The 16,985-nt window shown below is 43.9% G+C and overlaps 1 protein-coding gene across 1 annotated transcript in view; it reads left to right on the forward strand.

Annotated features, from left to right (window-relative positions):
- The window catches only part of CAPN8 (calpain 8), a 29,789-nt gene extending 15,955 nt beyond the window's left edge, over positions 1–13,834 (forward strand). The window contains exons 9-21 of the mRNA XM_009637093.1: positions 731–891; positions 1,580–1,755; positions 3,758–3,769; positions 5,478–5,689; positions 6,264–6,300; positions 6,976–7,041; positions 7,984–8,041; positions 8,462–8,526; positions 9,708–9,776; positions 11,101–11,179; positions 12,108–12,224; positions 12,852–12,910; positions 13,811–13,834. Of these exons, the coding sequence (XP_009635388.1) occupies positions 731–891; positions 1,580–1,755; positions 3,758–3,769; positions 5,478–5,689; positions 6,264–6,300; positions 6,976–7,041; positions 7,984–8,041; positions 8,462–8,526; positions 9,708–9,776; positions 11,101–11,179; positions 12,108–12,224; positions 12,852–12,910; positions 13,811–13,834 (1,135 nt within the window). The remainder of the gene's footprint in view (positions 1–730; positions 892–1,579; positions 1,756–3,757; positions 3,770–5,477; positions 5,690–6,263; positions 6,301–6,975; positions 7,042–7,983; positions 8,042–8,461; positions 8,527–9,707; positions 9,777–11,100; positions 11,180–12,107; positions 12,225–12,851; positions 12,911–13,810) is intronic.
- The last annotated feature ends 3,151 nt before the right edge of the window (positions 13,835–16,985 follow it).

Here is a 16,985-nt window from a genome sequence, read left to right on the forward strand (position 1 = left end):
GGTTTGTTTTTTTGTCTAAATGCTACACATTAATGAAAAAGTTTAGATTACCAGCTTGGGAAGAGTCTGTTTACCCAGACCTAATGGAAAGCCCATCCCAGTTAGCCGATTATACGGATCACTACTGAAGCCATGTCACTCTGTCCTAGACTGGAAAGATAAATGCCCACCGTCTTTCAGTGCATTCAGCTGTATGGGCCATAAGGCGCTGGGAAATGAGAACAGACCTCTGCTTGCGGCATGAAGTGATCAAGGTCTGTCACTCATGCAAACCTACTAGGAACGGTAAAAACAAACATTAACGATAGAATTAAAGCAAAACACAAATTGAGACTGTTTTTCTACAGAGTGACTCTTTCATAAGGGACAACTCTTACTCCTGTTAAATGGCATCTCCTTGCACATTTTGTTCCTCCAATTTTAGTGGATTTACTTATGAAGTATGATCCATGAGGGATTGGCCATGGCTGGGGATGACAGAAAATGGTATGACCGAGCCCATAATGTGTAACAGCCGTTGAGAAGAACTGCCTCCAGGAGATACAGCTCATTCAGGGAGTGGGAAATTTTGTTCCCCAAAAGCCAGTTCCAAACTTCAGAGTTCAATTAAATGGGGCTTTGGGAAGCTCTGTAGCACCGACATTTGCTGCCCTGTTGAGAGAGACTTCTATTTGTGCTTGCCTCGACTGTTGCAGGCTGATGGACTAACCCTGATCTTTTTGTGCACCAGGATGGCATTTTCAGATTTTCAAAGGCAGTTCACCCGCCTTGAGATCTGCAACTTGACTCCTGACACACTAACGAGCAACGAGGTCAATAAATGGGACCTGACCCTGTTTAATGGACAGTGGAGACGGGGTTCGACTGCCGGGGGCTGCCAGAACTACCAAGGTGGAGACCCAACCAAGTGGGCACTTGGTGAAATACCAACACAACCATCAAAATAAATGCTTGTAAAGTGGAGGGGACTTTGGTGGGAAGGGCTTGGAGGTTCAGCCCTTTCTGCAGGTTTTAGATAGTAAGCAAAAGCTTGGCAGCCTAAACCATGATCTAATTCACACTTATTTCCTCATCGGGGATTACCATCCCACTAAGCAGTTAATTCATGGCTGTATTATGTTTTTTTTCCTCTGTCTGCTTTTCCTGCTTACAAGGCTTTTGCTGCTGACTGGAGTAATCCTCTGAAGGGTTGGGTAGGCCAGGAAAGTGTCACAGTTCAGTGGCAGTGTTGTTTCCCATTCATTTTCAGGTTAGACCTCTGGAGAGGCTGCCTGGCATTTGGTCCTCTTGCAACAATAACAGCCTTGGCCAAGGCCGTTTCCCAGAGATAAATGACTGGCTGGAATTAATGCTATCAGCTCCTTCCTGTTGGTCATTACTCCCCAGGAAATACCTTGGTGCTTTGATGTGCCATGGCTCCAATTGATATTCAGCGTAGCTGTGAAAACATAAAAACATATAATGTAATGGAAAGGACTGGAAAAACTCCAGGCAAAAGTCCTTCTAAAGAGATACTCTCTGTAATTCTACAATGACAGCAAAATCTCCTCCTTTTTGTCTCATCTTGGGAAATTCTTAGCAACATATTGGACCAATCCCCAGTTTAAAATCCGGTTGGATGAACCAGATGATGACCATGAAGGGGGTTTGAATGAGCCGTGCTGTACTATACTGGTGGGCTTGATGCAGAAGAACCGCAGGAGACAGAAGAAAATGGGAGAAGCTCTGCTTAGTATAGGTTATTCGCTCTATCAGGTAATGTTTGTTCCTGATTAAAGGCTTTATTCCCTGTTCTGTTATGTTGGAAAAAAATGGCAATATGCTACATTGACATTCAGCAATACACTTCAATAAGAACTGGATTTTGCAAAATGACTCAAATCCCTTTCTCATTTCTTCCTGACCCACATAATATGGGAAGATTCAGATAAATTTAGGCTTACTTTTTGTCCCACTTTAACAGGAGAGCAGAGTAAAACTAAAGGCAATAATTTAGCAACCGTCTCATTGAGAGCCTTCTCTTACGAAATCTGAATGGGGGAAAGCTCAGGGTGCCTGGCAATTCCAGTTAAGTGTTTCTGATTACAGCCTATCATTAGCGCTCAGTAGTCACTTTCTTTTTTTTATTATTTTTCCCTTGCATTTGAAAATTGTTTTGATTCATTGCCTACCATGCTATTGTTCTGGTTCAATAGTCTTGGTTTTTTTTTTTCCTGATTCTCCCAGTGTTGCGTCTGTCTCTAAAAATATAATGTAGAGAAAAAATCTACAGCGTTACCTCTAAATTCTGTGATGTGAGGGGAGAGAAGCAAATATAAAAAATTTCCAACCAGTATTATCATTCCCAATATCTGGAGAAAAGCAATTAAATGTTGCATAGATTCCACTGGATGAAGATCATTAACCAGCACAGGTGGGAGCAGATGGGAATGGCTGACTTCTGCTAATATATTTTGTGCAGGATAGTTCAAAACTAGAATAGGTTTTCCCTAGTGCCTAAGTGTCTGCATACACAAATGGTTCTTACCGAGCACGTTTCTGAGTTGCCATCTGTGTGGTGCCAAGCACCCTGGCCTATTTGCATCCTGAATTTGCACAGTAAGGGTGTTTGTCTGCTCCTATCACTGCATACAACCCTGGAGAAGTTAGCAGAGCTTTTGTGCTTTATATCCATTTCATCCCATCTGCCTTCTCTGTGACCTTTTCCATAGTGGGGTAGACTTGGTGACTCTTGACGAGATGAAGACTTTCTTTAGAAAGACATGGCTGCTAAGTCATCTCAGGTAGACATCCAGCTATGTTCCAAGTTGCCTGGGTCACGCGCTGTTGTAGATTTACATCATTGCAGCTGATGCTGTGGCTGAGGAGGTCCAGTTAGGACAGCATGGATGGTGATCTAAAGCAGATCTCTGTGCAGGAGAAGGTGAAAAGATGTATGCTCAAGTCCACCTGCCCTGAAGAGCTTTTGTAAGTCATGTAGCTCAAACTGCCTACTGACAATAACTGTAAGTGTGCCCATCACCAAGCTCCTGGCCTTCAAGTATGCTGGTTATAAGGAACAAGACCTGAGGTCTCGAGGGGCCATCTCAGGCCCCAGAATCATTGTATGGGGGATATTTTCAGAAGCTCTTTTGTGACTTGGGAGGACATTCTCTTTGGCTCTCACTGGAATCCATGCTCTCAAGACAACTAATTGCTTTTGAAAAAGCTATTGTGTATTTGGAAGTACAAATTAACATAGCAATGTAGTTAATCTAGAAAGGGCCAAATCTTGAAATTTGTTACTTGTTATCATTGCCTTACAACAATCTCATCATCCTCAGGCTGATTGCTAGTGACTGTAGCCTTATATTTTCATCATATTCCAGTAACAGTAGGCTAGGAGATTTTAGGTCTGCTGTAATAAATTCTCAGTTTGTTTTTGGTTAGCAAAGTGGGGCTAACATGTTGACGTTCCTGACAGAACATTTAAAGGCTTACCCAAATATTTCCAACTAATAGTATTATTCACAATACCATAGCAGGAAAAAAAAGCAATTAAATGCTATATAGATTCCTCTGGATGAAGATCCTGTTTTTCCTTTGGAACAGCTCTAGCACAAGCTAGAACTTTACATATAACTGATACTAGAATATGTGCTTGTAAATGAAAATGAAAAAAAAAAGCGCCTGAAGGAGATTTAATCTGATTTTTTCCCCCCTTAATGATAAATATGAATACATAGCAGCCCTTTAATGTCGTCTCTTTCTCTTTCAGATTCCTCAGGAGGTACGTAGTCTCTGCTGAAGACTTCTAGCCTCAGATGGGTGCCTCCTGTTGCACTGGAGAATTTAGCTAAGAGGAAGACTTCTTCCTTACTAATGACAGCTCTTCTGGAGAGCTTTGTTCTTGGATCACTGGAGCAATATCTCAAGTTCTGAATAACCAGTTCCGAGGGACTGGGGCACAAGGCTTTATTACAGGCATCTGAGTCCCAATCTTGACTTCATTTATCCTTGTTGAAATTCGGCTTCCACTGAATTTGTATAACAGAGATCAGAATTTGTCTGTTTAGTGCAGGTGAAGGCAGAACAGGTTCTTTGCACTCTAAAATTGAGAAAATGTAGCTGATGTTCTTTCGAAGGAATGCCAAACTCTGTGCATCCATTCCTTTTATAGTCCTGAGCTGGGGCTCCTGGTAACGAACAAACCCTGCTCAACCTTTCCTAATCCTCCCAGATGTCAATACTGAGGTAAAGAGAATTTTCATTCCTGAAGAAAGAGACCCCAGGGGTGTCTGGCAGTAGGAATAGCCTATACTCATTACTGAGGTCCAGCAGCCTGTGCTGCCAATTTTTCCTTGGCTTTTCAGCCCTTCTTCTCTCTCAGTAAATGAATGTGTGGTCATGTAGCAATTAACTGTGTTCTTTTAACAGCCTTGCAGATGCATAGGGAAAACGAACTTTACATATTGAAAAAGATATGGATCTGGCTTCTTAATCTTTGCAGTCCCACTTAGCTTAAGATTGAGTGGGGAGAAAGGATGTGGTTGTTGAATAAATACCAAATCCAATCTTAGCTTCAGAACAAAAGAGGAAAAAACCCCATATTTTTCTACAGTTTACAACAGAAAAACTGAATGATTGTAGAATGTTTGATAACATCTTTGTATGCTCTGGACTTAAACAGCCAGAAATCTCACCCACATGCAATGTTCCCCACCCTGTGTCAACCACACGCACTTTTTGTGGATCACTGAATCGCACATTTTGAAAGACATCCTGGTGGAGCAAAAGTCATGAATAGGAGGTTTAAAGTGGAGATGTTATTCTTACACTACTGTTTCTTCTTACATTGTTTTTTTGTTTTGTGAGCTATGCAACGTTTTACTTGTTTAATAGTATGTTGGTACTAAGGAATAGTTAAGTACTATTTTCTACATAATCCAAAGGAATACCCTTAGTATTACTAATAGAAATGGAGTAAATCACCTAATGTGGCCCCAAAAGTCTCACCTTTGTGACTACTATGCTGTTCTGTTTACTATTCTTTTCTGTCTGTCTAAATAAATCAGACTACAAGGTCTAAGCAATTAGGAGATCTATCCCATATCATAAATTGCTCAAAAACATTCTGAAATTTAAATTTGTTCACGTGCAGCCTGTGAAAGCAAAAAATGCTCAATAGATGAATGACTTAAGTACAGCAGGTACCAGTTTGACCAGATACAAGCACATATTATGATCTTTATTTTATATTACAGACTGTAAAGAGGCATGTGAAAAGATAATCTTTATAAAATAAGATACTTTCCCCTTCTAATTATCTGCCTGACTGTTGCCCGTGACAGAACCCTGGTGGTTATCTTTTACGCCATCACTCACAGATTTGTTATTTTATGCTATGAAAAATCTTCAGACGGCTTCAAAGCACTGAAATTGAAATAGATTACCAGTGAATTGTCAAATGGTTTCTAACAAAACCACATTTCCCACAGCTGGAAAATAACACAGATATTCATGCGAACCGTGCTTTCTTCGCAAGGAACCAACCGGCAGCCCGGTCTGATCCTTATGTCAACCTGCGTGAAGTCTCCAGACGCATGAAGTTGCCCCTGGGAGAGTACCTCATTGTGCCGTCCACTTTTGAGCCTTACAAAAATGGAGAGTTCTGCCTGAGAGTTTTTTCTGAGAAACAGGCTAAAACGCAGTGCGTATCTCCTCTGTAAAGTTGCCTCTTCTGTCGGTGAGGCACATAAAGGAAAAGGTCAGATCTTGCACCCACAGCCCGTGCTCTATCTTTTCCCCTAACCAGCAATCTAGGCCCATTTCTAGGACGTATTTTCTTACGTAGTCTACCATATGTGACACATGCACATCCATGGTAGAAAGTCATGGCTCTTCAGACGGCCTCCAGCAAGCGCTCAAGTGCTAACTAGATCCCTTGGGTCTGTGAAGTAGAAGTTCCCACAATTCAAGAGTGCAGGATTTGGGAGTATGACGGTGAGGAGATGGTTTTTAAAAAGGGTTGTATCAATAGCAGCCATTGAATGAAAAAACAGGAGTCTGGATACAAGACAGGAACAACAGGGCTGGGTTTCCCAAGGAAAATCTCTTCAAAGAGGTGGGAAGGACAGAGGTGTAGGAAGCAGGAAACCTGGGGGCTTGTTCTATTTGTTTGGTAACACCTTATATTAAACCAGCTTGTTTTGCTAATAATTTTAAGGGCAAATGATAGACTTGTCATTTCTTGCTGGTTTGGTTTTTTTTCTGTTTTTCCTTAGGACAATTGGTGATGTGGTGGCTGCAAAACCATATGAGGTAAATGTCTTAACTGGGTAGATTTCTTTCTTTTTTTTTTTTAACAGTCTTTTATTTCATGATGTGGGGGCAAAACAGGGGTGAGATTTATATTTTTTCCCAAAGCTGGGATCACAGTATGTGTTTGTACTCGGGGAAAATATTTTTTGATTATGGGGATTCTTTACATATCTGCGTGGCTTAGTTTCACGTGCATTTTCATGTACCTGGCCCCATGCGGAACAGAAACTGCACCCTTGTAGACTGGGCTGGAACACATTAAATTTTGTCCTTCCATCTAGTGCAAGTAGGAGAAGGCAGGGAGGGCACTGAACGATCCTTTTCATGGAAACAAATAGTCTCCTGAAGCCCAAGAGAAATTGCAAAAGCAGACTTCCAAGGAACTGCTGAATTGCTATGGCCAAATGCAGCAACATTTTCACTGTAGCTATTTTATAAAACTACTTTGGAAGCAGAATAAAACTTTTTCATCAGTTTTTGAAATTATTTACTCCCAAATGAAGCCAGGCCCTGGCTGGTCATGACTGAAGCAGCCTCTGTTTTGCCGCTGCTGCAGAGCAAGTGCTCATTTTCCCTTGCTGTAAGTTGTCCCCTGCAAAGCTGCTTTACGATATCCACAGCTCGCTTTCTAGAGCCACCTTGTAAACCACACTCTCGGTCATCTCTTTCCTCTAGCCTCATGTCGATAACAAAGATATAGACGATGAGTTCAAGACCCTCTTTCAAAAGCTCTCTGGAGAGGTAAGTGGATTAAAGTGAAAGGAAAAGACTGGGACCTGTCTGATATGATTATGCAAATATTTGACTTGCCGGTTCCTTTTACTGTCTAGTCTTCAAAAAAACCAAGCAGTTCTCCCCTTTTATTAACTCACAGTTTCAGTTCAATTTATTTTACAATAGAACAATTTTACTATGTTGTTCCTCTTATTGGTGCAAAATGTGATTTGTTCCCTCGGTAATGCAGGGCATGGAATAACTTTGAAAATAGGGTTGATGGGAGTGAGGACTGTGAAAATATTATCCCACGGTGAAATAAATTACCTGTGGAGTTAGCGTATAATTCTGACAATTGCCTAGCTGGCCAATTCTTTCCTTTATATTTAGAAGCCCCAGGAATCAGAAAAACTGTTGGCTGAACTTTCTTTCTATTTATCGTATTTGACAAACCTCAGTACCTACAAAGCCCTGCTGCGCTAGCCCGTGGCTGTCACGTCAGATTTTCTCTTAATGAACAGGTGGCCACTGGCACTGAAGAGGCAAAACATCTCTTTAGTTAGAAAGACCTTTCTGAGTTTTGAGACAATTTTAGTATTGTTTGGCTGTAGTTTCCATAAGCCTGGACAATCTCAAACGCTCTCATGAACCAGTTCAGCTGAGAAAGAAGGCAGTCGCCCAGTTCAGTCAAACCTGTTAACAAGTTAATATTTACTGGGTTATCTCACCACGGCACCTAACAAACCACTTTTTTTCCCATTTGAAAGGCTAGGATGTAGTCATGGTTTCTGAGGATCTCCTCCATGTGATGTCTGATAATAAATCTAACCTGTTAAGAAAAAATTAAAGGTTTACATGCCTTAGATAAGGGTTGGAAGGAAAATAGTCCCCAGACATCTGACAGCAAACGAATACAGTTTGTTTCAAATAATTTTTTGTGTTAACATCTGAAATATGTTTTCTGTCCAGGACTGTGAAGTGACTGCAAATGAACTTCAAACTATCCTAAACCGGGTTTTGGCAAAGAGTGAGTAAGGTTATGTAGTTCCCATCGAATGGAGCCGAGAGGCGCGGGCTGAAATGGCGGGACAGAAAGTTGCTCTTTAGTCAGAGAGAATGTCTGTGCCTGGGTCCATCAGCTCACAGATGGGGTCTGTGCGAGCAAAACCCAGCTCTATCAACTAAGGGTGATGCAAAACTGAGTTTTTGTCTTCTTCTCCAACTTCTGTGGACAGATAGAGGCTTACCACCCCCAAGACCGGTAGCATCCCCTGCCCAGAGCCAAAAAAGCCGTGTTAATCAGCTGAAAGGAAATAGTGGAAGAAATGGCAGAGCATTTACTTGGCTAACAAGATTTTAAGGTGGCTGACACCTCCAAGGTTGTCTGCAGAAAAAATATTTGTCTAAAAGTGTTTCTGACTTGGATTTTTACTTCCTTTTTATACAGGAAAGGATATTAAAAGTGATGGATTCAACATTAACACTTGCAGGGAGATGATCAGCCTTCTAGATGTATCCTTTGAACACCATTTAATCACCTTTAAAGTTTCTGGATCTCCTTTGCAAAAATTCCTGACAAGACAGGCTAAGCTGACACTTCCATTGTCCAGGTGTATGGCTGGGGGCATAAAATTCAGCCAAGCAAGCAGCTCTCTCAGCTCAGGGTGGCAAAAACCTGAACCATTTGATCATTGGCTGCTTCTCTCACCTGCTCTGCGTCTGTCATTGCTTAAACTTTTCCCTAAAAATAGCAGGGAGGAGAGGCAGGGACCTTCTGCCTGGGTGCACGGGTGCAGTTTCAGATGCACATGCAGTGTGCTTGGCAGGAGGCAAGTTTTAAGCACAACCTCAATTTCCAGCTCTAAGTCAGATGCTGCTTATAAAGCACAGAGCTCAAAGCAGCAGAGACAGGCTGGAAAGCCTGTTTGAGCGGGAAGGCTCCGATACATGCTGTGCCTCCCTCCCTTCTGCATAGCTTGTAGGACACGTGGGTGCCAATAAGCTTTGTGTAGCCAAGGGAAAAGGAGAGGTCAGCACACCTGCCCAGTACTCCTCTGACATGCTGGGAAGGTAGCCAGTGCACTGGGAGGGTGAAGAGTCGTGCTGCCAGGATTACACTAATGTTGGCCTCATGACGTGGTCGTGTGGAGGTCAGCAGGGATTAGCTGCAGATTTTGTGGATCACTGGCTGTTTGCTTTACACTCCACAGCCTCCCAAACCCAACAGGGCAACTCAATAAGTACAGCATCATGGGGGCCAGCTCCTTGTTTCTGCATAATTTTCCATAGGAAGGGATGTTCAAGGCCCTGAAGGACCAGGGGGAAGACAGTTCCTGTCTCTGCTTTCTAACACTTGTCCCCTGCAAGGCCAGTCCTCTGTTTGCCTAAGGGCTTTAATCTACTGTTAACTGTACAAAATGCAAGTGGATCTAATCCTGCTTATATATTTAGCAATCCCATACATCATTCCTTGAGAGTGCAGATAGCCTAGAAATTCTTGGCATGCCTTTAGCTAAGCAAATGTAAAGCTGTGGGCATGTCTGTGTGAGATGGAGATGTATTACAAACAAGAATGAATATGGCATTAAGATGACACTGTGATGGGTGATTTGTTTTTATCAGAACTGGTTGCTCTCCAGCTTTGCTAAGGATAGAGCGATGCTGATTTTTGAACCATGCCTTAACATCCCCAGAAAAATGGGACCGGCACCTTGGGACTTGTAGAATTCAAGACACTTTGGATGAAGATTCAAAACTATTTGGTAACATAATGTTTCTAACTGTCTCCCCTTCTCTCTCAGTGCAGAAGCACAGATCCAGAACTGAGATAGGGTTAAGCCACCACAGGCAGATATGCCTGGAAACCTTCCTTCTCATGGCTGGAGTTTGTTCCAGGGCTCAGAAACACATCTGATTTAAAAGGACACAAGCAGATCCTCTTTCACCTTGGCCCCACCACTCTCCATAATTTGCAATACCTTATGGAAAGCCAGATTAACCCTCTTTCATTGCTGGCAAAGACAGTTCTCTGCTGCCTCCTGTATTGAAACTCATATGAACATGTCTCTGCTGTTGCGATATGTTACGTTGCCAGCTGAGCACCAGCAAACACAAGAAACACATATTTTGAGGACCTACAAAAACCTGGCTTTGTATTTTTTAAATCTTGTAGAAGTGCTGAATTATTTTTCTGACAGAGGATTTAATATCCCAAGATTCTGCACCCAGAATCAAGCAGTCTAAAGGAAGGTCAAATTTGGACCTGCTCTGTTTGACAACATCCCTTTTGGGCAAGTCTGCTGCTACCATGCTTGATGCTGGTCAGCACAGAGCATCTCTCCTGGAGGGTCATGAGTTGATGCTCAGTCCTCCTTCAGTTGGAGGCACCAGCTCTGTCCTGAGGCTGGTGTTGGCAGAGCAAGCCCTGAGAGCCAATTCCAATCTGAGCTGTAGGTCTGGGTGGCTTCTAATTCTGGATAATAAACCTGCTGGCAGTAGGAAGCATCTGTCATCTCGTCTGAAATATTAAGCAAAATGGACTTTGTTGCAGTGTTTGCCAAACGATAGGGTATTTTCCTCAGTGGCCTGTCTGCCACCATGTGACATGAAGGCAGATGGGCTGCCAGCCCATGGGAACGTGTTTCCCAGTCTGCCTTGCTTGCCAGAACCTACATGAAACATTTCCCTTGCTCATTAACATTTCAAAGAGTAGGAGCTTGGGCTGGTAGGGGCAGCTCCTGCTCCAGCCATCAGAAACCTGAGGCTGTGCCTGCAGGGCAGGGTGATGGTGTGGAAGCAGCACAGGCAGGCACAAATGCCCTGGCTTTAACCTAGCTACAGGAGCAGGGAGGATGGCAGGGCATGGGCTGCAGAGTGGACTAGCAAACCAAGGTTAAACCCTAGAGAATCCCTGGTTATTTCATTCTGGCTGCTACCTCCTGGCGAGCCTTGTGTTACCATGTCTTCGCTACCATTGTCACCCAGCCGTGAGAGCCAACGCCTGCCTGCCCGTGCTTGCACCATTACATTGCTGCACGGGCAGACGTTGAAAAGCTGTTTCCACATTCCCTCATTCCTTTGCTGCAGGCGATCTATAAGAAAGTGGACAGTGACTACTCCGGTACCATTGACTCCCATGAGATGCGAAATGCCCTCAGAGAGGCGGGTGAGTGTGCTGCTCGGGGACGCCGTCGGATCACTGCAGTCTCCCCACCAAACATCGCAAGAACAGTGGAGCCTTTAATGGCTTTGCTTCCCTCCCGTCTCCTAGATCACAGCGTTGCCGGTGCCATTCTCCCTTCCTGACAGTCGCATACTGCTACGTCCTTTTGCTGTTATATACATCAAACCCCATCCTCTGTTCTGCATTATGAACCACTGATATTTTTGTCCATGCTGTGACCGTTGCTTATCCATCTGATTATTACTTGCTCTATTTTTGGCCTCATTATTTCCTAATCTAATTGTCCTCTTTCAGAGCTATGTCCAAATCCTCTTTTTCCTTCATTTCCTCCCACCACCTTTCTCTACGCTAGAGAAGGTGCAAGCCTGATCAAGGCATGCCCCAGCGATCTCCTCTCTGATGTGTGCTATTCACTTTTGGAGCAGTGCTTGCCAGTTCAGGGGCATCTAGAAGAGCACTGGTTTTTTTTGATCTGCCTTACACTTGGTGGAGTGTATGTGAATGATCCAGAGACAGAAATAGCACTAATATGGGCCTGAATAGAGCCCAATGTGTTACGTGAGCAATTGGCTGTACTGCAATCACTGCTATTCAGCTGCAGCACCAAGACTTGCTAATTAGGGGTTTATCTGGGGAACATAGGACTGGTTGTGCTGCGAAACAATGTGAAATATGCAGTCTGACAAAATGCTGTGGGAGAACTTTATGCCTCTCTTCACCCAGTACAATGGGCTTTGGAAAGGATCCACAGCAAAGGTGGGTGATGGAGTCCAACAGACCTTCTGGGAGGAAGAGTCCTCAACTCTTCACCCAGGTCTGCCTGCATCTGCAGCGGTGCATGGGTAAGTGCCATCAAAGACTGCATATTAACTTGCTGTGTCAGTGATTCCTGTGCTTCCCATCCCTTTAGGTTTCACACTCAATGATCAGGTGCAGCAGAGCATTGTCAGCCGCTACGCCTGCAGCAAGCTGACCATCGATTTTGATGGCTTTGTGGCCTGTATGATCCGCTTGGAGACCCTGTTCAGTAAGTGCCTCCTCCGTTCATCAGACACGGGGAGTTCCTGAAAACTTTGGGGTTTTGTGAAGTGTTTGGTGTCTTTTAACTGTGAATGTAGTAAATTGCATGGAAATGTGAGTGTGCCAGCAAAATTGTGTCTGTTGGAGAAAGCAGTGGAGAAATAGCAGAACTGCCCTTCTGTCTGAATGACTATGGAGCGCGGGGGACATGTTTTCATAACCTACCATGCTTTTCTGCTTTACAGTCATCTACATTTTATGGTCAGTGCTCTGGCCCCCAGGTTGTTCCATCTCCTGTAAATGGTACCATTTATCATTTACAGTTCTTACTCAGACCTGATTTACAGGTTTGTCCCTGGATCATACCAGATGCTACTGCATCAGATTTTATAGTTGTCCTGCTGCCAACTCTCAGTTTGCTGCTGTAGATCTGACTATTCCGCCCCATAAAGCAGCTTAGCAATGACTTGTAAGAGGAAAGAAGAACAGCTGTAATGTTCTCTTACAGAACCAGTCTAGATTTCCAGTAGATCATGGCAAAAAGCCAGACTTCTACATTTTGTCAGACTGATTCTCTACATGCCAAACTCTGTGGTTTATATCCAGTATTTTTTCCCCCTTTTCTACTTTTCAGAAGTGTTTCATCTCCTGGACAAAGACAGGAGTGGAGTCGTCCAGCTCTCTCTGGCTGAGGTGAGGCTGGTCAGGTTGAAATAACACCTGGTTAAGCTACAGCAATGGACAACACTAAAATACATTTATTTAAAATCATGATTATAAGTGGTAAACTCAACAGTGATTCAAAGGGAAGGGGCTTTCTATATGAAAAGGCTCTTCAGCTTGGCAGACTTATCCAAATTAGTAGAATGAATTGACTTTATATGAGCAAAAAAGTAAAGATATGTTCAAAACCCCTAAAGTTGCTTGAGAAGATGCTTACACAGTGCGTTTTGCCATCTACTTTCAGAGGGCAGTGGTCAATTCATTAGAAAACACACAGCAGGGAACCGTTCTTGTCTGGCAGGGAGTGTACTGATCAACCTGCCAGAATTAGAAGAGACCTTTTAAGATGCCAGGTCTTTTTTTTTTCCCCACATTGTTTTTCATGCAAATTTCACCTGCTGAAGCTGTAATAAAAGCAATCAGCTTGAGTCTTCCCTTTGCAGAATATAAATCTATCTCAGGAAACAGCTGGAAGGGGCCTCAAGAGGTCCATCCAATTAGTCCTCTCAGCTGAAGACTGGCTCAAAGGGAGGAAGATGGCCAGGAAGCCCTGTGACCCTCCCTCACAGTTAGTTAAATCTAGCTGAAACTGTGCATCGCATACTCCAACCCTAGAATTTTTCAAAGGTCACACAGCTTGCCCTGGAGAACTGGTCTTCCCTCAGAAGAGACCCTACTTGCAATGTCTGAGGCTAATCCTGGCAGTAAATTTCCCCAAAGTTCCCGAACAGATGGATCTTGCACGTACAACAGATTAAAATGCAGCTCCAGCCTTTCCCAGCTTGTTCTCCCAGAGCCGCGGTGGAGTGCCCTGGTGGCACCCTGTGGACCTTCCGGATGATCTGACTCCTTGTTCTGTTTCTCCCTCAGTGGCTGTGCTGCACACTGGTTTGAACCACAATTGATGAATTCAGCAGAGACCTCTGAGGCTCTTCTGAACACGGAACCACTCGCTCAGCTTCTCCTTGTTATGGAAAGCAGAGAGAATAACTTGGATTTATTACTGGCGAGTTATTTTAAGCCCACTAAAAATGAAGTGATCCCTTGTCAGTTAGAAAATAAACACATACTTGAACAAAAAAAAGATAAAATAAACAAACCCAAACCTAACCTCCTTTACTTTTCCTGCCCAAAGAGTATTTTTGTGTGCCATGCTGAAACGTCCCAAATTTTGACTTACTGCAGATGGGCCTAGGTGGCTTCGGTTTGACTTCTGACTGTGCACCAAAGTTCAGCAGTGTTCAAAATCCTGGAAGGGATCTCCACTGCCTGCAACGTCCAGCATATGTTTCACAGAGAGAAACCCATGCTGAGAGCCTGGGCAAAATTTCTGTTGCTGCTCTGGCTACCTCCCTTCCCAGCCAATTGTCCACTTTGGCCAAGCATGCACAGAAGCTGGGGCTGAGGAGCTCGGAGGCAGACGATGAGCTGCTGAGAGCACAGGGGAATCAGGCATGGACACAGCCCCAAGGATGAACAGGGAATTAGGCAAACATGATGCCACTCATCCACGTGTCTTGGCTCAGGTTCCAGGAAAAGGAGTGAGGATAGAAGGCCATAGGCAAGTTGCTGCAGTTATTTCAGCTGAGTTTTTCTCCTATGAATGCTTGCCCATGTGTGTACTTCAGTGCCCAAAGGTGGCATTTGGCATTTTAGGAGGTGGGTGATTGGAGCCCAGAAACTCATGAAGGCAAGCGTGAAGGGGGGAACATAAAATGCACACGTCCAGGAGCTTGAGTGCGTGAGGGATGTGCTAATGTGGGTCATGATTTAAAGAAGAAACTGAAACTAATAGTCACTGGCTAGCGGTGTTATGCTTTCCTAAGATCTTGTAAAACCTTTGTCCTTTAAAAAAAATATTTCTGCATTTAATTTCACAGTATCACAATGAGTAATGGCACAGCAATGCAGGCAAGATAATCTAGCAGTCTTTTTTAGCAAGCAGAAAATATTTCTGCAACTCATAATAATCTGACGAGATGACATGGCTCTGACAGTTCTCCCTGGGAGTGGAAGGAGTGCAGGCAGAGATCTGTGTCCCCAGGGCAGATGTGGGCCAAGGTTCTGTCCCCCTCTCCCTTCAGTTCTGTGTTTGAGAGGGACCTTTTTCCATGCCTGCTTGTTCCTAAGCTCTTTAAGCAGGGAGAAAGCTGTTGTTTGGTTCCCATCTCTGAACACAGAATGCCTGGTGACAGCCCCCAAGCCTCTGCTTGACATCTCCCAGCATTTCTTCTTGGTGCTGACTACAGCTACTGACTAAAAGGGATGTATGACCTGTTTTGCTGTGTGGCTCTGCCTTTCTAATAGATGGTATTCACTGCTCTCATTTAGAGGTCCTCTTCCAGTAAAAGAAATAAATACTTTTTAGTTCAGGTTGCAGGATGAAAGCAGCCAGAGGGGGAACCGTAGGCTTTCTCCTGCTGTCCCTGTGCACCTACCACTGGTCATGACATGCGTGTTACCATGTCTTAGGTTACCACCGGTTTCTCATAGCACATATTTGCCTGCTGACCAACAATAGATGTCTACGTACCTCCACCTGCCTGGAAGACAGAGCTACCTGGGGGCAAGCTGAGGTCTCCAAAACCTTGAGAATTTTCTAGTCAGTGCTGTTCCCATTCAGTAAGATGAATGTGTCCTTCCCTGCCCTATATCTTGAGTATGCAACACATCTCCTTACTAACCGTGCAGCAGGGTTAGCTAACTGCTTGCAGCTTCAGATTTGCTTTCTGCTCACACGTGCTATTCATGAGTTCATTCCAATTATGATCACAGAGAGGTACCTCTCAACAGGGCTGGGAAAACTCAAGTATACACAGAAATCCATTGCGTGCTACCAGTTCTTCTCCCTTTACATCAAGCAAGATGCCTCCACCACAGTAATTCTCACAGTTATCTCAATGACTCTCACCCTCCTATACAGGATGGGCAAAGTGCTTGCACTCCATCTTCCTTTATCTCTGGGAAGCAGGCAGCTCCAGAGGAGCCACCTCCTCTTTCATTTGTTCTTTGAGCACAGCACTTGGCTGTCAGGTCTTGGAGAACAACTGCTCAAAAATAAGGCTTTTCATGGGATTGAATGTACTTCTCCTTTCTACTTGACGCATCTGTAAAAAGATGATTAATGTCTGCCTTATTTTCCTTCCTTGTCCTGCAAGCTGAACAAATCTCTGCGCTCATCAGTTCTCCCAGTTAGTCCTGATGGGGCTAAAATGCCTGTTGGCTAAAATGTCTGTTGTCTAAAATTCCTGCAGCAGCTCTTGTGGAAGCAGTGGGGCATGGTGGGCTGAGCCAGAGCTTGGTCATCTGGACTCCCTGCACTTTCATACCCTGCATGCTGGCTGTGCTTCATTTTCAGAGCTGTGAAGCCTTGCTAGCACCTGTTAGATTTGAGTAGCTCAGTCACAGGGAATTATAATGCAGGCAAGTCACAAAGGTTCATGAATTTGTGATACGTTCCCTGACACTATGAAAACCATGCTGCATGGCCTTGTCAGCACTTTATAAATAAGGTGGGGCAAAAGAGACCCCCATGAAAACTCCGCAATGGCTCTTCAGATCTTTCCTTTCTTTCTCCACGTTCCCACAGAAGTGGTTTCAGGTATGCTGCAGCCTTGTGAACTGAAAACTTGAACTCTGTACATTGCTCCTGTAAAATGTGATTCACATCAGACAGTGTTCAGAGTTCCAACCTCCTTGCGCAATAATTGTCTTGTGGTTGCCTATAGAGGAACTTCCCATGGGTATAAATCCTACCACATCAGCATCTGACACCAGCTTTGCACCAGAGTATATGTCTACATGAGGTGCGAGACAATCGCAGGGATTTGGGATTCTGCCTACGAGGTAGAAGGATAAAAAGAATCAACCTCATACATGCAATTATCTGTCACCTGCTTCATCCTCCCAGAACGGGAGATTTACAGCAGGATCTCTCCTCTCACATCATTGCAGGCTAATGATCAGATCCTTGGCTTACAAGTAAGCACAGAAGGAACAGTCCTTTTCAAACTCCTTTTCATTCTTTACTTCAGACAACCCTGCT

This window comes from Egretta garzetta, unplaced genomic scaffold, assembly GCF_000687185.1.
Source record: "Egretta garzetta isolate BGI_Z169 unplaced genomic scaffold, ASM68718v1 scaffold130, whole genome shotgun sequence".
In the NCBI taxonomy this organism is placed as follows: Eukaryota; Metazoa; Chordata; class Aves; order Pelecaniformes; family Ardeidae; genus Egretta; species Egretta garzetta.